At 45.1% G+C, this 24,785-nt stretch overlaps 1 protein-coding gene across 1 annotated transcript in view; it reads right to left on the bottom strand.

Moving 5' to 3' along the window:
* Positions 1-24,785, bottom strand: part of RELN (reelin) — a 1,440,257-nt gene that overhangs the window by 152,708 nt on the left and 1,262,764 nt on the right. Inside the window, exon 43 of the mRNA XM_085653954.1 lies at positions 21,035-21,182. Coding sequence (XP_085510080.1) covers positions 21,035-21,182 — 148 coding nt within the window. The remainder of the gene's footprint in view (positions 1-21,034; positions 21,183-24,785) is intronic.

The following is a 24,785-nucleotide window of genomic DNA, read 5'->3' on the forward strand; positions in this document are numbered from 1 at the left end:
AAAGAAGTTCATAGTGCAGACAGATGCCTCTGAACATGGGATAGAAGAGGTACTATCCTAAACTAAAGAAGACGGACATGACCAACCTGTTGCTTTCATTAACAGGAGGTTACTCCCCAGAAAGCAGCGTTGGAGTGCCATTGGGAGGGAATCCTTTGCTGTGGTTTGGTCCTTGACGAACATGAGGCCATAATTGTTTGGCTCTCACTTCCTTGTTCAAACTGACTACAGGCCTCTCAGATGGCTAAAGTAAATGAAAGGAGAAAACCCAAACTGTTGAGATGGTCTATCTCCCTACAGGGTGTGGACTTTACAGTGGAACACCAACCAGGGACTGACCATGCCAATGCAGATGGCCTCTCCAGGTTCTTCCACTTAGATGACAAAGACTCTCCTGGGAAAGGTTAGTCTCATCCCCTTTCCCTTGGGAGGGGTTATGTAGAAAATTGCCCTTTTTTTACATGGTCACAGCTCACCTTTTACCTGGTATTTGATGTGATTTTGACTGGAAGTGAACTGGGTTCCTGCTAACCAGGTCTCCAGGGCCAGATCTCTTTCCCAAAACTGTGCAATTGTTTTCCCCAATTGACAATACATTTACAACCCTGTGTAAGTCCCTGGTAAATGGCACCCCTGGTACCTGGCACCTGAGGCACTAAACAGGTTCCCCAAGGGCTGCAGCACGGATTGCGCCACCCTTAAGGACCCGTCACCAAGCTCATGCAGACTGCTACTGCAGGCTGAGTGTCTTGGTGCAGACAAAAGTGAAAACACGAAATGACTCACATCTCTCTTAACACTACATGTAATATTTGCAAGTCACCCCTACAGCAGGCCTTACAGCCCTGAGCCAGGGTGCCTTATATTACATGCGCAGGGATATCTGCATGAGCAGATATGCACCTGTGCTGGTCAGTTCCATTACTGCCAGTACAAGTGAACAGGGAAGACATTTTAAAACATGTGCTGGACACTGGTAAAAACAAGTTCTCCAGATATATGATGGCTGCACTGAAAAGAGAGATGTTTGGTATCAAACATCTCATATTAATTAACCTACACTGGGTCAGTGTTGGATTTAGTAATACATGCATCAATAGTGCACCTTAGAGGTGCCCCCTTTGAAAACCTGCCAGCCCCTGGTGCTGACTGACTGGCTTTCGTCAGCCTGCCACCAGAGACAAGTGTCTGAACTCCCAAGGGTGAGGGCCTTTACTCTCGGGAGGCCAGAACGCAGGCATGCTTGGGCAGGGGGTGTTTACACCTCCTCCCACAGGATGACCTGCAGATTAACATTACAAGGCAGGGGAGTTTCAAAGCGCCTGCTACCTTTGGTATGTGAATCTGGTTTCTCCGGCAGGAGAAGAAGCCAGCACCCTTTGCCCAGAGCCCTTTGGCACCTGGACAGGTGGGAGAATTATCTAGTTAGATAGGCGTGTCCACCCTCAAGCTACTGCCACCCCTAAGGTGGGCTACCTGAAATGGAGGCGGCTCATCAGAGTTAGTCTTATTGATGATGACAAAATCAGGAAGTCTGGGACAGAGTTACGACCACCTCCACTGGGTAGTGGTCATATAGGGGGTGTAGTGACCGCAAGGGTAGGCAGGCCATTGCCTACTACCCTATAATCCATAAATTCAGTATTTAGGGGAACCTTGGCACCAGAGAATCAGATACTGGCAATGAAAAGAAGAAGGACTGAAGAGCCCCAAAAAGCAAGAACTGTGGAAGAAGCAAAGGAATTGGAGCAAACCCCGACCACCTGTTTGCTGTTCCAGACGATTGCACCAAAGTCAACTTATACTGCAAGCTGCTGTGCCTCCAAAAGCATGGGAGGACTGCCAGCACTTCTGCAAAGACTCGGGAAATCCTGAGGAGCAGCGGAGCTGCTTCTATTCATCCTGCAGGCACCCAAAGAGACCTGAGAGGACACCGGATCACCAAAACCCAACCCCAGAAAGCGCCACTGCATCCGTGCCACCTAGCTTGAGCTGAAGTGTACCAATGGTGCCAGCGTTGTCCCCCGGCTCTCAAGAGACAAAGCCCACCCAGGACTTGCCCACTGTGGTACCCTTCTGCACGAGCCAGGGGTGGTGGTTGCAGAGGTGTTTTCAGGCATGAGTGAGCCTCTGTTTGCATGCCCCCTCTATTGCGAGTGCTCCAGGTGATGAAAATTCGAAGCCTGAAAACACCTTTGCACCCATCACCCCTGGCCCGTGGAGAAGAGTACCAAAGGTGTCTCCATGTCCCCAAGGATTGTGAGACCAGAGCCGCTCTTGAGGTTCAACCCTAGTACACGTCTGCAGCCTCTTTTCGACCGAACCGATCCCCATAGGATAACATTGGGTACCTGATGCTGAAAAGCACCTCTGCACTCGGCCACCCCAGTGCAACCCAAGGTGACATGTTGGTGCTTCCATGGACCTTGCCCCATACTCACCTTAAGTACAGGAGATTGGTCCTGTTAGTCAAGGCGAAATGCCCGACCAGTACATGTTCTACTCCATAGGATAACATTGGGCACCCAATGCTTTCGGCCACCCCAGTGCAGCCCGGGGTGCCCGGGGGTGGGGGGGGGGAGTTTCCTTGGGCCTTGCCCCATACTCACCTTAAGTCCAGGAGATTGGTCCTGTACGTCACTGTACTATACCTGAATGCCGCCCTTGTTTTTCCTCTTATAGGATAACATAGCAGCTTCTGAAAAATGCACTGTCGACTTTTTAAATGCAAAAGTATTCCTCTTGCAAAAATGTACTTAACTGATTGTATTGATTCTGTTCCTTAAACATATATAAAGATACAGGTTATTTTTATAAATTGGTGTGGCTCTTCTTATTGAGTTGTGTGCATTATGTATTGACTGTTGTGTGTATTTGCAGATGTCTAACACTCCTCTCTGATAAGCCTAAGTCTGCTCGATCACACTACCCTCTAGAAGAGCACCTTAGGATTGCTACAGCAAGCCCCTGTCCTCTGGTAAGGGTATACCTGGACTCCTTGCACGGTGTACCTCTTTTTGGTATACCATATAAAAATCCAGCCTCCTACACTACTCCTATGATCTTCATGACAACTCTGGGCAGGAGTGGTATTGAGTGGATAGGCATACAGGAGGACTGAGATACACTTGAGATGAAAAGCCACTCTCAGAGTGAGAGTCGCCTTGGAAACTCCAATGTGCAAAACTGCTGACAGTGTGCGTTCTCGATGGAGGTGAACAGATGCTATCAAGGGTTTCCCCATTCTTGGAAGAGACAGTGTGCCACCTATGGATTGAGTTGTCATACGTGATCTCCGCAACATCGATGGCTGAGGTCATCCGCCCAAGCATTCAGAGAGCCTGCCAGGTCTTGACCCACCAGGGTAATGCCCTGATTTTCCAGCCATTTCTAGAGGAGCAGAGCCTCTTGACAAAGGATCCACAACCCCACCCCACCCTGTTTGTTGCAATACAACATAGAAGTGCTGTTTTCCGTGAACACCTGAGCCAGCCTTCACTTAACTGAAGGAAGAAAGGCCTTCAATTCTAATTGGATCGCTTGGAGTGCCAACAGATTGATGTGGAGTCTGGATTCCAACGGATACCAGAGTCCTAAGATCTCCACCTCTCTTAGATGGCGCACCCAGCCCAGAAGTGATGCCTCTGTCACCACAGTCAGCTATGGGTGGGGAAGGGAAAGGGGTCTGGCACTGACCCAATCATGATTTGTTAGTCACCACTGCTGGGCTTTTGAGGTTCCCTTCGAGATCTGGACCATGTCGGAGAGATTCCTATGATGCTGTGCCCACTGGAACTTCAGGTTCCACTGCAGAGCCCTCATATGCCAGCTGGAATCCCGAACTAGTGGCTAGGGAGGATAGGCAAAAAAATGAGCTGTGTCCAGAAAAGCTCCAATGAAAGGGAGCACCTGAGAGGGAGTCAGGTGTGAATTTGGTATGTTGAAAGTGAACCCTAGTGAGGACAGAGGTCCGCTAAGGTCTGGAGGTGGGCGATAACTGCCTGGGGTGAGCACGCCTTAAACAGCCAATCACCGAGAAAGGGTAAGACTGGTCTCCTTGACCTACACAGATGAGCTGCAACTACTGCTATCACTTTTGTGAACACCCAAAGGGGAGAATGGCAAACTGAAAGTGCTCTTGGCCTACCATGAACAAAAGGTAGCCCCTGTGGGCAGGCAGGATGGAGATGTGAAAATAATTGTCCTGCAAGTCCAGCGCTACCATTCAGTCTCCTTGGTCCAGGGCAGACAGGACTTGCACGAGCATGAGCATTTTGAATTTCTCCTTTCTCAGGAAGAGATTGATAAGGTGCAGGTCTAAAATAGGCTGAAGTCCCAGTCTTTCTTGAGCACCAGAAAGTAGCAGAGCACCAGAGAGTAGCAGGAATAGCAACCATTACCTACTTCTGATGCAGGCACCTTCTCTATAGCTCCCTTGGCCAAGAGATTTAACACCTCCTGACAAAGGAGGGAGAGTTGGTTTCTCTGTCAGCTTGCCATAAGTAGGTGGCCTAGGTGGGTTGGTGGTCACAAAAGGGAGGGAGTAGACCCTCTGGACGAGCTGAAAAACCCAATGGTTGTATGATGTTGACCTCCAGTGGTGCACGTGATTAAGTATCCTGCCACCTACTGGGTGCTCATGATATTTGGAGGGCATACTAAAGGGGTTTGGAGGCTGCAGCTTCCGGTGGGTGCTGGACTGACCTGACCTCTGGCTTCTTCTCCCATGTGGTCTGTGGGAATTGCATCCTCAGCCACAAAAAGATTATGAGGATTGCTCGTTGGGGTAGCTAGGTGTGTGAAGATGCCTCCCTGTGGCCATGAAAGGGTTGGTGTGGGGCCATGAAAGGTCCATGAGCGAGCTTGTACATCCCCCGAAAAGGTAGTGGTTCTAAGCCAGGCATGGTGCCCAAGGACCACTGATGATGAAATTGCTCTGCCCAGCGAGTTGGTCATGTTCAGTCCATATTGTATGGTGAACTTGGCTGCTTCCCTCCCTTCAACAATTGCTTGAGAGAGTATGGTACAAGCGTCCTCCAAGACCATAGGCAGCACTTTCACAATCGAGTCCCAGAGGGTATGGGAGTATTGGCCCAAGAGGTACGCGGTGTTCACCAACAGAAGTGCTAGGCTGGCGGAAGTGAACATCCGCTTCCCGAAGGTATCCAGCCTTTTGAATTCTTTGTCCAGTGGAGTGGCAGGGTTAATTTTGGAGGTGGAGGCCTGGACCACCAAGCTCTCCAGGCTGGAGTGCTGGGTGAGGAAACTGGGGTCCTGTGGAGCTGGGTGATGGCTTCAGGCAATTGTCCTATACACAGGAGCCAGTAAGGGCTTCATTGAGTAGGAGTAATGGTTTGGATGGGGTAACTGCCCCTCCATCAAAACATTCATCTTTACTGCCACCGAGAGTAGGGTAAGATCTAGGACCTCAGCCGCCCTCCGCACCACGATTGCAAAACGGGCACCCTCCTCCATAGCCACTGTAGGGGGAGAGATCAGGTCAGTGTTTGGAGAGGTGTTCACATCACTGGCATTGACCAGATCCTCATGCCAGTTGTCCTCAGGCTCCTCTAACTTCCATAAGGCCATGCAGACCCTTTCTATTCGTCTCCCAATCCAGGCCTATCCTAGGAATAAGGTATTGTCTCCTACATGTGGAGTCTGCCCACCATCGTCACCTGTGCACGCATTGGACAACACCCATACTGGTTAGTGCTGGAGTCAGGGATGACGATGGGGAAATTTTTGCAGTGGGGAGTCAGTGGCGCCAGGTATGTCAGCAGTGGTGCCGGGGAAATTTGAGGTGGCTTAACCGGCGCCACTCCATGGTTCCAAGGGGCCCAACTGGAGCCGGGGCAAACCCGCCTGCGGAAGACCAGTAGGGGCCCCTCTTGAGCATGTGGGACCAGAAGGCGCTCCAGCTGGAACGGGACGCCCAAATATGAGGTGCATGTCCTCATAAAATTTACATCACTTGGTGGGGTTGCTCCTGGAAACTCTGGGAGGCTTGGAGTTGGTCCAAACGCAGCCTCCACCACAGAGCTAGACCTCCTCGAGTGTTGATGCTTCCTCATCTCAATGGATGACTTCGACAGATGTGGCAAAGTTAAATATCTCTGACTTCTGCTCTTCTTGTGTCTGTGGAACTTACCTCACTTCCGTCACGTCCTCGACTGCGATGATGAGTGCTTAGAGTAGCTGCTCAACTGATCCGGGACCTTCCACTCAACTGAGATTGTGAGCATGACTGTGTCACACAACTAGAAACTTGAGGTACCACTCCCTCAAGCTTTGGGATGCCTGTTGTGGCATTTGACTCAGGTTTTGGCATCGTGGTCATGCTCCAAACACCAGACACACACCAAATGTGGGTCCATCACCGACAGGTGCTACATGACTTGAGACCCGCTTTCCTAGCTGACATACTTGATGCACCAAGAAAAAAGTCTAAAAAAAATATAGAGAAAAAGTCAAAAAAAGGTCAGGCAAAAATGATTGGGGTAGCTCCTCCCAGTGACGCCTATATAGGCACCATGTGTGAGAAGTGGGCCTGGTATATGCTGTCCACTAGTTATAGTGGGCACCTTGCACCAGTCCAAACTACCCTTATTGATGATTAGGTTAAAGACAACCTTTATTGAAAGCTATCCTAGTGGTAGCTATGGGGAGCAGCCTTCAGGCTAAGTCTCGAAGGAATGTAAAGCAGCTTGGTTTACCAGATTATAACCTCCTGAATGACCTAATGAAAGGAGAACCACACAAGGTGTATATAAAATATATGTATTTATTTCTAAACACTCTCTACTAACCTCTTTATGAAATTAGAGAACAAGATACACAATATTACAGTACTAGAACAACAGTAAATAGCACAATATACAATGGGCCCCAGGGGGAGACCAAACCATATATTAAGAAAGTGGTATAAGAACCACGACTTGACTAGACATAGGGCCTAGAGCACGTAGGATCGCTGGGACCCCAAGGAACCACCCAAGGTAGTGACACAGGGGACCCACGGGGGACGCGTGCAGTGTGAGAACACAGCCGCGAGCCCTGTACAATCCTATGGGAAAGTCGCGGTTGGAATTTTAAAGATTAAGGACACTCAGGAGAGGACTTGGAGCAAACCCTTGGAGACTTAGAAGGTTCTAAGGTGAGCACTCATGTGAGCACTGGAGAACTCGTGTTACCTAACCCAGGGAAGCCTGGTGCATAGGTTTCAACTGGTGCCGGGAATCTTCATCGTTTCCAATGGAGAGTTGCTGCAAAGTGCTGCTGCCATGAAGAGAAAAAGTGCCCAGTGTGATCCAAGCTTGGATCAGAGATGTGAAGAACCTGAAAGAGGAGGGGATAGAGTCTGGGTCACTTCAGGGTAACCAGGGGCACAGTAGACCAATGCCCACCAATGTTGGGTGTTTCAGGTACGAAGAGGTGAAGCTTGACTCCACTGCCATGAGGACCAGGAGATGTTGACGACAACCACAGTCCACAGGCGAGCTGTCCCACGAAGGATGTCGAGTGCTGGGGGGGTCGGTGTCCGGATTGGAGACCAACAAGCCTTGGCAACGGTAACCCATGCGGTAAGAGTAAAACGGCTTCGGTGTAGACCAGCGAGATCCTGTGGACTCCCCAAGCAATGGAGAGTCAGGGCACCTCTGGAGCAACCAGGTAAGCCCATTTGAAAGTTAAAATACCCTTCTCAGGGACCCACAAGTTGACGGACAAGGGATTGCGAAGGGACCTCAAGAGGAGTCACTAAATACAAGCCCACAGGACACTCGAGGAGTATAGGCCAGTAATTGTCAGTGGAAGCACTGCTTGGGGTCTGGACTACAAGTAGCCCAAAGCACAGCCTCAGAGATCACCAAAAAGCATATGCAGCTGCAAATGTGCATGGTGTCCAGGGGTCCGGGTTGCACAGTCCCCACAAGGGCTTTGGATCTCAGGTGTGCTGAGAGCACAGATCAACCTCGGGGAAGCTTGGAAACCCACCTACTGTGTTGCAAAGTCTTCGGAATCCTTCAGGAGCTGCGTAGTTGTAAACTGGACAGATGCGTCTTTGGTGCCTGCCTTGCAGGCGAGTAACTCCTTTACTCCAAGGGAAATTCTTCGGTCATTCAACGTTGTGTAGATAGTTGAAGTTCTGGGATTCTGTAGCAGAGTTTCGTCCAGGTAAATCTAAAGTCCTGTAGCCAGGGGTTCCTACTTTATACCCAAGGAAGGGGTAGGACAAACTCTGGGGACCCACCTATGGAAGGGTCAGGACAGAGGGGCTGCTACACCCATGCCCTTGGTCCAGTTTTGCGCCAGAGCAGGGGCTGGTAGCCCCTGCAACCAGTTTGAGCTGGACTATGCACAGGGACACCAAATGTGCCCCCAGTGCAGACATCACAGCACTCTTGAAGTGCACCCACCCAGCCCCAATACACTAAATCCTGTCTGGGAGGTGGTCACACCTCCCTGTGACAGGAAACCTATTGTCCAGCCGTCTTCTGCCGGAGTTTCGTCCAGCAGCAGGAGGGCAGACTCATGTCTGTGGCTGGCAGCATCCATTTTGTGATGCCAGGGTCTTTGAAGCTGGTACCGGGTGCACCGGTGCTGTCATGTTTCTCCCTCTAGTAGGGTGGAATCATACCTCCCCCACCAGTTACTGGTGGGGAGGTATGATTCCAAGGTGTTTGACACCAAACACAACATGTTTCCATGCAGCCATTCCAAAGTTAGCATATACTGCGAGGTTATAATGCACTTAAGAGTATATGGTTTGGCTGCATCACAAACAACCACAGAATAGAGGTTCAGAAGGCTGCAGAGGGGCTCTGCTCATGCATGGGCACCCTCTCACATAAAACCCAGCACCCTGCCTTCAGGATTGATAAAGCCTGCCATAGAGGTGACTGATAGGTTTATATGTGCATTGATATGGATAGATATAGGGAACCTATATCTAAGTAAGGGGTGCATACACCACTTACACAGGCTGCTGTAGCAGACCTGTTGCGTCATTTTGAATGGTCTCCCAGGGGTGGCATAATACATGCTGCAGCCCCTGAGAGGTCTCTGGGGTACCTCTGCCCTGGGTCCATAGGATACCATATACTAGGGACTTATAAGGGTACCCCAGAATCCAATCTGTGGTGTACCTAAAGTACATGCAATCCATTTTAGGGAGAAAGCAGATAGACTGGGGTCCTGATTAGCAGGATCCCAGTCAAACTAAGTCGAAAACCAGCAAAACACCAAGTAAAAAGTGGGGGTAACCATGCAGTCAGATTCCACCTTCCTACACCGTGCACGCCACTTCTGACGCAGATGGCAACACCGCCAACTGGAGCCGAACAACGCCACCTGACAGCATAGAGCGGTGCTGCACACTGTAGATTTTCTGGATCCAGTGTGATTCTTGGGGCTTATTCTAAGGTATGGAAGTTGAGGCTAGAAGTCTCTATCAGATGCTCTTCTCTATGCTTTCCCAAAAAAGGTTTTCAACCAGATCTCTCAAGAAACCATAAATAAGGTGACTTACTTGTCTATTTTATTGGCTGTACCATTCTCTTAACCAACGCTGGTATTGGGATTCAATATTTGATTCTGAATGCTATTGACTGCTATTGTTTGATATTACCCACACATGCTGTGCTCCAACCATGTTCTAATGGTTCTTATCCTATATTTTGATGCCCTGACTCCACTTTAAGGTCACTCTCATACCAGAGCCAAAGGCCGTTCCTGTGTGGCATGGACTGTGCAGTCCATGCTGTGTAGGAAAGAGGGTGCATGCACACAGTGCCCCCCTCTGCAGGCACCCCATTGCCATGAGGAAACGGAGGGCTCTGCATGGCCTCCTCTGTTTCCTCACCGCCACAGTTTTGATGGTGGCCTCACTGCCATGACTACTGTGGTGATGAGGAAACTCCTAATATGCTCGGCAGTGTTGCAGTGGCACCGCCAGCATATTAGGGCTTCTAACTGTTGCACCCCTTCACCATGGGTTCCATGATCCCCAGCGGTTGCAGCAGGCCTGTGGAGGTCCCACCGCCGTAATCTTAATACGGTGGGTGGACCACCAGTCTCATAGTCCAGGGACTGCCACCACGGGTTCAGCGGTTTGATGCACCGCCAAACTCCGTAATCAGTCCCCGAGTTTTCGCATAGCTAATGCTTATTGTACTATAAGCCAGAAGAAACGAGTAATCCTACCTTCCACTGTCCATAATCACTTTGATTGTTGATCCCTAAGAAAATGGCAGAGTGTACATGTTGTGGGAGCCCATCGCAATGTGGGCAGCTGCGCTGCAGACTGCCAATTCCCAACCACAAATGAAGAAATGAAAATGGAACCCTGGACACACAAACTATAAGGATGCTGATAGTAATGATGTAACAGAAGGTCAAAGGTATGCCTCTGCAGGTGGTTTAGGGTAAGCAAAACAAGCTATATATTAATTTGGTGTAGAGGGGTTTGCTTACGTTAAAGACAATGATTGCCCTGGATTTTGAGTATAAAGCCACAATATTACAGAGAGGACCATCAACTTCACAAGTATTTGTACCAGGCATATTGAAACTGACAGCCTCCCTGAAAAGTGTGCAAACTTTGGTTCTCAAACCAGTGATCGCTACACCATGAGCACCATTACACCAATTTGACTACTAAATTAACCGCCTCACTCCCTTTTCATCATGGATACTTATTCCAGTTCTGGACTTTTAACCTACAAGTCATTGCTTTCAGGTGTGTTAGTCTAATTACCACAATGGAAGCAAACCAAGACTACAATACCCAGAATGCATCAGGTTGTAGCATTAAAGTCTAGCACGGGGAACACTGTCTGCCATGATGTGGAGCAAGATGGCACCCTGTCCACCTCATTCATCTGAGAAGAGGCAGTAACAGCATTTTAAGAGGTCTTTGAAATATATTCGACAAAAAAATATTTTTGACCAGACAGCATCCATTAAATAGAGGAACCCCGACCATGGGCATCCAGCTACATGGCATGGAGCGGCAGTCTGGATTTTCAAGAAAGAAGGGCGGCTCGGTTCATTTTTAAACCACGGGTCTTCACAGTGTAAATTAAATTGAATTACAATATATATTTCATGAAACACATTTTTGATTAAGATTTTTTTACTTGATGCTACAGGCACACATGCCTAACGTGAACCCTTGATAATTTAAAAGGTGTGCTGCTAAAATTGAAGACGCAATGTGTTTCGAGGATAAACGGAGCAGCGCGCGACTGCTTCTTTTGAGATAGCAGCATACTAGCACAGTCCCAAACACATACGTTTAACTCGCCAGACACTTGCCTTTGATTTTTAGAAAGCATTCATTATTCATGGCTATTTTCACAATGTCCATTTTGTTTGGAAAAAAAATCAGAGCGCCTTCATGTATTTTTGAGCTTTAAAAGAAATTAGGATTTCAACATATTGGGGTCAATGTATGCAAATCCAGGCCCCCCGCTGGGAACAGAAGTCAAGACTTTAAACACTGAAGTGAATGAAAGCGGGTTGTGGGATTGTGGGAAAGATATCTGGGAACGCCCTAAGTGTTTTTAATTTGAGTGCAGTCTGGAATGTGTGATTAAACCACAACTGACGACAATCGCGTTTGCCTGCATTTGCTTTGAATATTCCAAAACAGGAAATTAATCTAAGGTTATACAATACTAGTTTTAATAGAGATACAATTAGTGCAAAGTGACCTGCCACCCACAAAAAACTAAATTATATGTAATCTTAGTACAGAGTAAAAGAATTGCGCTTTTGTAAACTGTTGCAAAAAACGTGACTTTGAAAAGGAGTGACTTTGGCAAGAGAGACTTCTGGCACCCTTTACAATAGTGTTCTGTAGCGTGTTTTTAAACTACATTTCATTTTTGTTAAATACTTTGGGAGCACAGCAATGATAGATAACAAGAAGAGATAAGATCCAGTCCATAACATACATTTCATCAAAGACAACCAAATTCCCGAATAGAAATTGAACCTGGAAGTACGTTCCCGACTTAGCTATTAAATACACATGTAAACAGTATCATATGTAATGAGTGTAACGAACAAAATATATATTTTTTGTTCTTTACTAACCCAAATGACACCCCCAACATGCACAAAATATTTATATTACAACAACGATTAATTAGTAATTGTGCGGTGTTTTGAAGAATATGTGACGTTAAAACGCGATCAAAAGGATCGCGGAACGTTACATCGCAGTTTTTACAACGCAAGTCGTTGACTTGCGTTGGAGGGCGCTGGATTTAGGAATAGTATGATTTACTATTCCAACACCAGTCTACGTACAGTAGGGAAGGTGTTGGAATAGTAAATCATACTATTCCTAAGGTTAGAGCGCCATCCAGCGCAAGTCGTTGTAACGACTTGTGTTGTATTACCCGCGATGAATAGCCATTGCGATGTAATGCCCGCGTGGTAATGGATGTTTCCCGTTTTGAATGTGTGCTGTGTATCATATTCATGCTAAGTTCAAGGATATGAAATGGGGCAAGGAAAGTATGGTCTTAACTAGTTGCTCTTTAGGCCGCCAGACTCCTTTTAGGCAGAAATACATCAAATACGTCCGAGATCATTCATAAATATGTAAATATGCAAAGGTTTGAGCGAGTGATTTATTTTGCATCTGCATATTTCCTTCAAGGGAGTAGCCAGAAAAATGAAATACCTTCTTCCACTGCCGCTCATCCTCCCACTCTGAACCACATTCCAAACACCTCTGAGTGAGCAGGTGAAGTAAACAAAAAAGTGATTGATGGAATGCTTGAATTATTATCAGCAACTGGTTATTTACTGGGGCCACATCCAAGTCCATCGTTGTTTGTCCACCATGCCATCTCTGATTAGACCCAGCCATATACAATTTAGTCTTGGTCTGGCTCTGCTTGTCCTAATAGGAACAGTTCAGCCTGAACTACCAAGCCAGGTGCTCTCTGAACTGGGACACACCGAACCCAAGGGAAGCAAACCCGGCAATTGTTAGGGAGATTGCTTCCCATGAGGGGTTTCTGAAATTCCTAAATTTAATTCCTTCTTTCATTCTTTCAAGCTTCCTTCCTTTTCTCCATGGTTTCAGTACTTTTTCCATCCATCCATCCATCCATCCATCCATCCATCCATCCATCCATCCATCCATCCATCCATCCATCCATCTTTGTCTTTTTTCTTTCCCTTTTTCATCCATCCTTTCTCCTGATCATTTATTCATTAATCCATCAATCTTTTCTCTCAATTGATTCCCCCTTTTCTCCATTCATTTCTCTTTCCATCTATTCATCATATATCCTTCTTTCTATCCATCCCTTCATTCTCCTCTCAAATCATCCCTTCATCCTCTCCCTCATCCATCCATTTGTGCATTTATTCATCCATATATCTACCCTTCCTCTTTCCATCCTTCTCTACGCCCACCCTCTTCTCCATCCATCTATGCATCCATCCATCCACCCTCACCCCATCCTTTTCATGATATCTCCTTCTCTCCAGACTTCCATCGCTCCTTTCCGTCCTTCCACTGCTAGAGGTCTTATTTATGAACATCTAGCAGACCAAAGATTTCAATCGAAGTCAAAGGAGCCATATACAACACATTAAAAATGTAACATTGAAAAGAACTGCCAAGTGACACCCAACCCCCATCTAGCTGCTAAAGTGGGGGTTAATGAGACCCCTGAGTTCCTTGACTATTTTAAGTTAAATTCTTGCGCTGTCAAATGAAGGTAGGAGGAGGACGTATAAGGTCATATGTTCACTTCAAGTTAAGAATGAGAATCAGGTTTGGCATGTACCGATATAGGAGGTAACTGAGGTCTGGGCCTGGTAAGAGTCAGAGGAAAGTGCTGGAAATGCAGACTCCCCCAAAAATTCATGGAGGTATTTGGGCCTATATTGCTTCACTTTTCCTGAAACTAAAACCTTTTATATTCTGCTGCCAATGTGCAAAGACCGCAATATTACAGTGTGATGCATGTAAAGTAATACAACACTGACCACTCCAGAAGCTTTCTTTTAGTTATTAAGAAAAACTTTTGAAACATGCAAACCGCATAATGTGAAGGTCCAAGAGCCTGCTTGACCAGACATTTTTAGTCATTTTGAGACTGGACATAACATTTAATCCCTTATCAGACTTGAATCACATTTTCAGCAAACACATGCAGTTCTGAAGAACAATATATCGGAGTTGGTTATAATCATTTACTTCTATTTGGTGTCAAACCCCTTGATAGAGCACATGTAATTGCTTTATTGCTTAATGATAAAACTCATGTCATTTGAGATGTCATCAGTGATGTCAATGACCCTGTCATGAATGATGTAATATGTGAGGTCATAAGCAGTCAATTGTGGAGGTGTAGCTTATAGTTAGCTCAGGTAATTATTAGTGCTGGATTTCTATGGTTTTGTGTGTGTAAAGTCTAAACTGAGCTATACCGTCTCTGTAACCTTTGTTTTTTCAGTGAAGTTCAAAGTTTTTTTAAATCCTATTTCCTAACTATAATGTCCCAGTAACCTTTGTTTTTTTCCAGTGAATTTCTCTCCTTAAAACATGGTAAAATTGGACTGCACCTAATTAGCACCTTTAATTTACTTTTAAGTCCCTAGTAAATGGTACTACCTGTACCTTTAAATTAAATGCAACTGGTGGGCTACAGCACCCTTTGTGCCCTCCACTTAAGAAGCCTTTTAAACATGTCTCAGACCTGTAACTGCAGCCTATAATGCAGTTTTAAACTGTCACTTCAACTTGGCAAAATAAACTTTTTACAAGGGCTAAACCTTCTTTTTCAATGCTTATAAGTCACCTACAAGGTAGGCCTGGGTGCATGTTATTTAAGAAGTAGGACATGTGTTTAAGTTTTACATGGCTTGATAGTGAAAAGCTCCCACATTTATTTTTCACTGCTATAAGGCCATCTCTACCATAGGCTAACACTGGGTTGCCTTATTTCAATTAATAAGTGCTAACTTCAGATTGGGAGCAGATAGGTAAATGATGTTTACACTCAAATGAATTCTAATTTAAAATCCTCTTTGCTCATAAAGTTAGATTTTAGATTTCAATTTTGAAAATGCCACTGTTAGAAGTTGGCATCTGCCTGATCAAAGATTCTGAAGCATTTCTAGGAGTCTCCGGCTGTCTGGACGTATTAATAGTTTCCCCATCAAAGATGTATATTGGGGACAGACAATGTAAAATGGGACCTGGGTATAGCAGTGAGACAGTCTTCCTGGAAGGATGGCTGGGAAGGAGCTGTACCATGCCCTGATTACATTCCAAAGGACCTTGCCCACAGCACACAAAGGAACCTTACACCAGACCTGCCCTCCCTTTTGTCACCATAAATAGTTTGGAGCCTAGACCAGAGGAAGGGGAAGAACTGATCCGAACAAGTTTTGGGGGTAGGCAGGCACAAAGGCTGGCACAAGGTATAAAAACATGACCTACAGAACCACCCATCAAAACACTCCTGGACCTCTTGAAGATTCAGAAGTACTGCCTTTCTGCTTGAAGGATTACCTTGCTGCCTGACGAAGGAAGACTGTACCTGCTTGCCTTGATCCCAGGCTACCTAGCATGACTTTAAGGAACAGTTAGCTTCCAGAGGCCTCCCTGCAACTGCCATGCTGACTGGCTGCAACTGCACCTGCCTGAGCCCTGCTGGCCTTTGCTGGAGTAAGTCCTGGTCCCCAAGAGGTGTCCCCTAGGTCCTGGCCCCTTGGTTGGCATCAGTATGAGCTCCTCCACAAGAAAAAGGTGAAAATCCTGACTTAGAGCTCCTAGTCTCCGCAAATAAGCCTGTTTGCCCCAAAATTCTTCAGCCCGCAATGACTGCCAGTAGACCTGTTTTTTGTGCACACAGACTTGTTTTGTGTGGACACAACTCTGTGATGTGCAGCAACGCGAGATCTGCACTTAGCGCCAACAGCAACCATCTGTGTCAACCAACCAACACGAGGCTCCAGCGACGACCCGCACATTGCACTACAGCAATAACCATCTGTGACTCTTGGCCTGTTCTTTGTGCCAAAAGAGTCCTCCCTGTGTCCTCCTTCAAAGAGAACGCATCTCTTCGCACCAGACTTGAAAAGGTAACCCTTCAGCGGCACTAACCTATTCCCTGTATCCGGCCAATGCTCGATTGCGGTCAGTCTGAACATGTGACTTTCCATAGATCCAGCACAACCAGATAACCGCAAGTGGCATTTTCTGCTTCTTGGTGCTATTTTAACAAAAACTTTCAAATTCAATATCTTCGGTTCTGGTGATTCTAGTTTTGTCATTCTGGTATAGTTTTTACCTATTAGAATCTACTCTATTTTTCAAAAATGGAGTAGGATTTTTTTGTATTGTGTTTTCACTTTATTACTATTTGTGTGCTATATAAATACTTTACACATTGCCTCCAAGTTATGCTGGCTGCTTTTATGCCAAGCTACCCGAGAGTTAAGTACAGGCTAATTTAGTGACATTTGTGGTACACCCTGACAAGGGTTGTGGTTGTTGCCCGAGTGGGGCTTCCAAACTCTCTCAAGCAATAATCCATTTTTTACAAATGTATATTGTGCGACAAAACATGTGCTATCTTTGCCCACTCTCATGTAGGAGGTTAGGTGCATGTGAATCTACAGCACTACAGGCTACAAACAGATGCTTACATGTATTAACATTGTACATGTGTTAGACCTGGCACCATTGGCGTGGGTCTCCCTTCCATTTTTTGCTTCTGCCTCCTGTATTTTTATATGTTTTGCTGCTCTAGATGCTTTGGGCACTTTGCTATTGCTAATCAGTGCCAAAGTGCAAGTGCTTCCTATTGTAAAGTGATGTAATGGATTAGTGACTCCATGATTGGTTTATTTGGTTTACTTGTCAGACCCTAGTACAGTGTACCGTGTGTGCCCAGGGCCTGTAAATCAAATGCTGCTGGTGGGCTTGCAGCACTGATTGTGCCACCCACTGGAGCAGCTTGTAAACTATAGCTCAGGCCTGCCATTGCAGAGCCTGTGTGCAGCCTGGGGCTGCCATGTCGACTTGGCTAGTGCACATACTTGCCAGTCCCCAAACCTTTCCTTTTCTACATGTTAGCCACCTCTAAGGTAACCCAATGGCAGGGTGCATTATATGTGAAAGGTAGGACATGCCCTGGTGTGTGTGGCATGTCCTGATAGTGAATTACAACCATTTTCATTTTTCACTATTGCAAGGCTACCTATAACATTTTATAATCCTAACTGACCCAGGCAACTAGGTAGAAATTCGAGTTTAGTATGCCTGAACTCAGAATGATAAAATACATCTTTTAGTGAAGTTGGTTTTAACATTCTGTGTTTGAAAATACCACTTTTAGAAATGATGAATGTTCCCTGTTTTACATGTATGCAGCTACAGCAGCTAAATGAAGACTTATAAATGTCTATACAAGCCCTGTCTTGTGAAGGTGAAGCAGGTATGAAATGATATCTTGGACCATAAACTTCAGGGGGTCTAACTACTTGGGGACAAATAGTTTCCACTTGGCAGCATACTATGTCAGAGTAGTAACCTGCTTACATGTCTCACACTAGATGGTCATACATTCCCCTGGGAGGTGTAAGTATCCACATTCTAGGAGCTCAGGTGCCAGATGGCAAGATCAAGCTGCCTCGGGTCTGGGTGTCTGATTTGGCGTGTTGTTGAGTGAGAAGGTCTGACCAGACTGGCAGTTTCTTGTGTGGGCTGATGGACATCTCTATCAGCACTGAGTGCCAGGGTTGTCTGAATCAAGTTGAGGCCAGTAGAATGAGTGATGTGGAGATCCGCCTTATTTCCCTGACCACATATAGAATTAGTGGGAGAGGTGGAAGAGCATAGGAAAATATCTCTGACAAGTTCATCAATAGCGCATTGGCTATAGATTGTGAGTGTGTGTACCTGGAGATTGAGCTTTGCCATCTTGCATTTACTGGGGTGGCTAATAGGTTGATAGCTAGGGTCCCACACTGATAAAAGTGCCTGTGGAGGACTTGTTGATGCGTCCTGTTTAAGAGGTCAGCAAAATCATTGTCCAACTCAGGAGGAGTGCTACTAGAAGATGTACGTTGTGGTGAATTAGGTATATATGTAGGACATCACTTTCATTGTCCATGCGTACAAGTACCACCTGTGTCAGACCATAGAGTAGAAAGCCTTGAGGGCTAGAACTCCAGGTAGTTGGTGTGCCTTTCTCGATGAAGGGCAGGTCTGGGTGCCTTGAACAATCATATTACCTAGATGTGCGCCCAACCCCAATTGCACTGCAAAGGTCGTAATGGTCACTGTGGCAGAGGGTCTGGCTGATAGGCTGCGAAAGGCCCGTCTAGCAACATGTTGTTGATGTTCCATCACTGCAGAGTGCTGCAAATGCTGGCCTTTACCAACACTAGATGTTTCCAGTGACTCTCCACCTGCGACCATTGACTGGCGAGGCACTGCTGAAGTGGGCGCATGTGCAATCGCCTGTGTACTGAACAATTGCTATGCAAGATTGCATCATACCAAAAAATGTTATTAGTATTTTTACAGTCAATGGCTGAGTAGTGTGAAAAGGTAGCAGCAGCTGTTGGAATACCATCAACATCTGCTGCTGAATGGAGTATGCCATTGACATGACAGCATTTAGAGTTAATCCTAAGAAATGTTGGATCTGTCAAGGTTAGAAACTGTGAAACCTATGCTGTGGATCAGGTTTAAAGCTATTTGCGTGTGTGCTAAACATTGCTGCCTGCTGCTGCTCTTGATCAACCAGTCGGTGAGGTATGGGAATATGTGAATACCCATTCTGTGTAAGCGAGCAGTCATCGCTGCCAAACACTTTGTGAAGACCCGTGGGGCTGCAGTGGCCCGAAAGGTAGAACTGTGAACTGGTAATGCTGTCTACTTACCACAAATCCTAGGTACTTGTGATGAGCAGGGTAGATAGGAATGTGGAAATATGCATCCTTAAGATCTCACTCAGTCATGAAGTCTCCCTGATGGAGGAGTGGGATAACATCCTACAGAGTCCTCATGTGAAAATGTTCTTTAGGTGCACCCAACTCTTCTGTACCTTAGAATCTTTTATCAGCTAAAAACAATACAGAAATCCCAGGAGGCCTTGTGATCGGGGGAGAGACAAAGGTTGCAGATGCTGTGGTAATCAGCCCAAGGGGAATTTGTGTTGCTCTGTGGGCAAAAAAGGTTCTTCCCATCACCCTGTACCTGCCTGCATTCTGAACAGTTTTACTGGAGATCAAGAAGGACTCCACTGAGTCTTTAGTGTGTTGCGTGGTCTTCCTTTGCCTCAATTTGATAATTCGCGGTCAGTAGAGGAACTGGCCCACGGCATGCAAAGATTGTTCTCGTCCAATTGTCGGTGTTGACAAAAACAAACAGATAGATCCAAGAAAGGCGTAAAGAATGCATCGAACTCAGAGCCATTACTGAATACGTCTGAACCTGATGGCGGAAAAAACAATCTAAGACTAGCGTTGGTGCCCATGCGCCTTGTGGACTAGAGTAGGAGTTACACAGTATCCTGTGACTCAAAGCTTCTTTTTAAAAAACAACTTGTAACATTCAAGCCCAAACACTAGATGGCTGGAGTATGCAAAGCATGTGCATCTACAGCCACACATGCTACAAACATTAGGTTTTGTTTTATTCTAGCTTTTCAATGGGTAAATTGACCACAATTTCTAAGAAGAACTTTGATCAGTTAATCTGCAATTAAATGTATGCAACACAATGAATAAGGAGGCATATGTATCAAGCCCTTTTCCCGTTCGCAAACGGGCCGATTCTCAGAATCGGCCCGTTTGCGAACGGGAAAAGGCCTTTTGGGATGCATTATCCCAAAAGGGCATCGCAAATTAGAGAATCTCCAAATTTGCGATTCTCTATTTTGCGATTGCATTTAAGGAATCGCAAATTGCGATTCCTTAAATGCAATGTACGAAGCCTAGAAAAAGTGCAATTTGGCCGTAAGGAATTGCAAATTACCACCAACTTCAAGTTGGTGGTAATTTGCGATTTCTTTGAAACATGCACTTTTGGGCATTTTTCAAAGTGCCATGTGACGCACAGACATGCCCTTAGGGCATGTATGTGCACCACATGTGCACACATACATATTTCAGGGGTGCAACAGGGTGTCCTTTTGACACCCTGGCACCCTTGAAATTGCATTCTCATTTTGCAATTCTCAAATTGCGAATCGCAAAATGAGAATGTCTTCCCATTCATTCCTATGGGCATCCAAGCCCATAGGAATGAATGAGAAGGTATTCCTTAAATGCGATTAGCAATTTGCTAATTGCAATTAAGGAATGCCAGGGAATCGCAAAACATTTGTGAATTTTTATTACATCCCGTTTTGCGATTGTCAAATAGCGATTCCCTAAAAATCGCTATTTGAGAATCGTAAAAACGGAATTTGATACATATGCCCAAAGGTCACACAATATGCTACACAATTCTTAAAGACAATGCGGGTACAAATAAGAAGAACTAAAAGCTAACAACCTCATAGTTTCAAGCCAAAATTAAGTGCAAAGTACAGCCAAGGAAATACCGTTATAGCATGGTATCACGTCGTTTTTGCAGCTGATTTTGCCCCGTGCAATGGGGCATCATGCATAGAAATGATCTTTGTACAGGTGGTTTCCAGTGCTCGGCACTGGCACTTAATCTGCTACATGATGGCGCTGTTTGTTTTATTTAAAGATGAGCATAACAACAGTTGTTTATTAATTCAATATACATTAAAAATAACTAACACCTGCCACCCAAGCCATTCTTATAGCTTTGGGGGCCTGGAATAGTCTGAAGTGTCACACTTGTAGGAGTGTGACGGTTAGTAGGTGTGTTTTTACTGTCATCAACAGCACTGTCAGGGGTAATGTGTGGTGCAAGTTGCAGTGGCCTACTGACAAGGGCCCAGGCATTTAGTTGTTTTTACAAATTAAGCACTGAATAAAACCCAAACCAGTAAACAGAAAGATTATTCACCTGGCAAGTGACAAGTCCAAGTCCCTTGTCATCAGCATGCGAAGCCCCTCCTCATTAAAGAAGAGATTGTTGCCACTGGAAAGGATTCCACATTTACGAGAGGGTTTCCCACCACTCACCAACAGGAACCTGTCAGACTCCATCTGTCCTGTATAGATATAAACCAACATATATCTTTCAGCAGTATAAACATTTTGAATTTTTCAATATCAGAATTTTTGCCACAAATTATTTCTACAAATTGTGATAGTAGTGGGAATGCAATGTTTGTAAGTTAGCAGTATTAAGGTTCACAGGTTTTTATGAGCGATGGTTATTACATGTGCTGCACTGCTAATTCCACAGAAAAATACAAATTGGATTCATGAATTTTGCTCCTCAAGCTCATTGAGTAAATGACAAACAGTTTGGAATGCAATGTGATCTGAATATTTCAAGTGACTATTTTATATTTTGAAGTAACACCCTTTAATTGTTGTTTAATTATATCAATAATTTTGATACACACTGGTTCAAACTGGTTCAAACACCTGAACGTGTTTCACCCTCATCCACAATTCATTTTTGGATAGTGACAGGGTGGAGGTCCAACTGGGAATCTGACACAGTGGCCAAGATGGGCTCCACAAAAGCACTGTGGAAGAATTTACAATCCACTTGAGTACAACCCTCAGAACCTCACCTCTCTATGCTGCGTACAACATAAAGAACATTTCATCAGGACATTGGGACAACAATCTCCCCCGCAAGAGTATAACTATATATTTTGGGAGTAGCAACATAGAGTAAACATCAGGAGAATCAAATATTTTCAGGTGGGGGTTTTCTTAAAGCTCAGTTGGAGTTAGTTTTGTAGAGAGAAAATATTAAGACTTGAAAACATTGTTGCATTGGGATTACATACATCTCAAACACTGTATCAATGCTTCTGCCACATATCACTCGCAATATGTGCCCATAACGACACTCACTACAAGTTAAACAAAATATAGAAAAGCAATATATTTACTGTATTGCATGGTGAATATGTACATGACTGGTGCTGTTAATTGGGCAGAGTATGACTGATAAAGGCTGGTTGACTATTTGCATCATACACTCACTAAAGCAACGATGATCCTCTAAAGAGAGGAACTCATAAACCACTTCATATTCCAGTGTACCTCTCCCTGAGAATAGTATGTGCACGTAATGTGTGTGTTTAGACATCTTTATCAAATAACTTCCCAAGATACCGTTACTATTTTTACTAATAACTTGGGACCTAATATATAACGAAACACGTTAGCATCAATGAAGCCATCAATAGAAGGAGAATCCTTTGCAAGCTAATCAAGCACTGCATCAAACACCTGCCTGGCCCACCTGTCTCATGCTCCACAAATATGTGTAATTTTATCAACCTTTCCTTCAGGGAAAAAATAAAGAAGATCCAACAACGCAGATTCAATACCAAGCCTGCCTCTCTTCTTATGCTCACCTCTTCTTGTAGAATCCAACAATGGCCATCCTTCAAATCCCTGTCTCTTGACAAAATAGTCTACACCCTCAAAGCTGCTTGCTATGATGATGATGTCTTACCCTCGTACTTCCTCAAAGTTCCCTCCGGGGAAGCTCTCTCACCCCTACTCCCCATTGTCAACATCTGCCTAGCTCAAGGCATCTTCCCTGAAGCTACCAAGACAGGCCAGATACTGCGACTCCTAAAGAAACCTACATTAGACCCTGATGATCTTACAGACAATGGGCTCCTCGTTCACCTACCTTTCATCGGCAAGATCATTAAAAAAGTAGCCTGCACTCAATTTGAAGATTATATCAATGTTAACTATCCCTGTATGACAACCAATATGACTTCAGATCATGCTGCAGCATGGAGACCGCTACCTTACACTTCGTAAACGACACCCTCCTGACTACAGAAGAATGTGAACCCTGCCTTCTGATACTGCTTCGACGCAGTCAATCATCCAATCCTAATCCATAATCTGGACTCATGAATGGGCTTTACTGTTCATGTTCTTCACTGGTTCTAGGCCTACATTTCCAATCAATACCAGTTTGTTCATATGGGCTCACCCTCTAGGTCTCAAAAGATCCCTATCACCTGTGTAGTCCCTCAGGGTTCCATACTGTTTCCTATCATCTTCAGTTTCTATATGGACCCCCTTGGAGATCTCCTTACAGATATCACCACCAAGATTCATCAATATACTGACAATACACAACTCTACCTGAAAGTCTTCTCTGCTACAGTCATTGATATCCTCAAACATTGCCTATAGCTCATCCAGACATGGATGTCCAGCTCGTACATGAAGTTCACCCTAATCAAGACAGAATTCCTGTTGTTTGCCAAGAACAACAAGTAAGTAACAGTACAAACCTGGCTCAATGACGTCAACTTTGATGGCTTCAACCCCCAACTTTTAGCAAATGCCAAGTTACTTGGATTTACATTGGACACCAACCTCAACCTCAAGAAACCCACTGCCCAAAAACAAAAATACAGCTTTATACCATCTCTCACTTCTAAAGTAAGCAAAATTGTTTCTTCCAAACAGTAACTTCAGAGCTACTGTTCAAGCCTCGTGCTCTTGTATACGTATGGTAGTAACACCCTGCTCTGTGGCCCCTTAAGGGCAACCTACACACCACAGCATGTCTCATCCAGGGCCGACCTATATATGATTACATCACCCCCTTCCGCATAGTACTTCATTGGCTCCCCTTGCTGACAGGCACCATTTTCAAAACCGGCTGTAACATTTAAAAAGCCATTATGATCAGCACCCCAGTTTATACTGCAGACAAGCACACCATCTCTGGTGGCTCTCGGCACACCCACAGCCAAGCTACAATCAGGTCACAATCATACTGGAGAGTAAGGCCTTGGTTATGAGTTTAGTGGTAAAAACACTGGGTAAATACTAATTCCGCATGGTTCAGTAATTAACACATGTGAAATAACATTGATTATGAGTTTTTTTGTGTACCGCTGAATCTGTATTTATCACATGTGTTAAATACAGACTGTGTGCTATTTACTGCAGCAGATACATTGTAGGTTAATAAAACATCAGGAAGGGCTCATTCAAAGGCATTGGGAGTTCATGTAGTTTGTAAATTAATCCCTAGAGAGAGAAAACAGCCAGAGCAACACACAGAGTGGCCTCAGGACACCCCCAAAGTACACCAACAACTCCTTCCTGTGTGGGAGTGCACAGGCATTCATTTTTTGTGGACAAAGCACCTTGAAACAAGACATACAGAATACATTGCCATCCTCTCATATCACTCAGTCATCACAAAAAGAAACATGCCAAACTCTTACGTCACGGACTTAGTAGGGAAAGAAGTACATATTTATGGATATTGCGCTCAAGGGCAAGACCAAGGAACTGTTAAAATACTATGACCATCCAACGTGCCATCTCATGCTGAAAACACCAGTAAAACAAAAAAGAATATGCCTGTACAAGGAGAAAACTGCCAAAATAAATAATGTATCAACATATCCATAAGATATTGAGAACATTAAAAGGAGGAGCTAAAACTTAAAATGCTAGGTACGTACGTGAGTTACCAAGCACAAGCACTAAAGCATGGCGACTGGCGGTAGTTTCCCACCAGCTGTACTTAAACCTGTTGGAAGACCAATTTATGACCATTCTTAACATGTCTGGAGTGAAATACATAACAGTGGATCTCAAGGTCGGAGGAATCCAAGGTAAGAGATATGAGAGCTGTA

Source organism: Triturus cristatus, chromosome 4_1 (genome assembly GCF_964204655.1).
Source record: "Triturus cristatus chromosome 4_1, aTriCri1.1, whole genome shotgun sequence".
Lineage (NCBI taxonomy): Eukaryota > Metazoa > Chordata > Amphibia > Caudata > Salamandridae > Triturus > Triturus cristatus.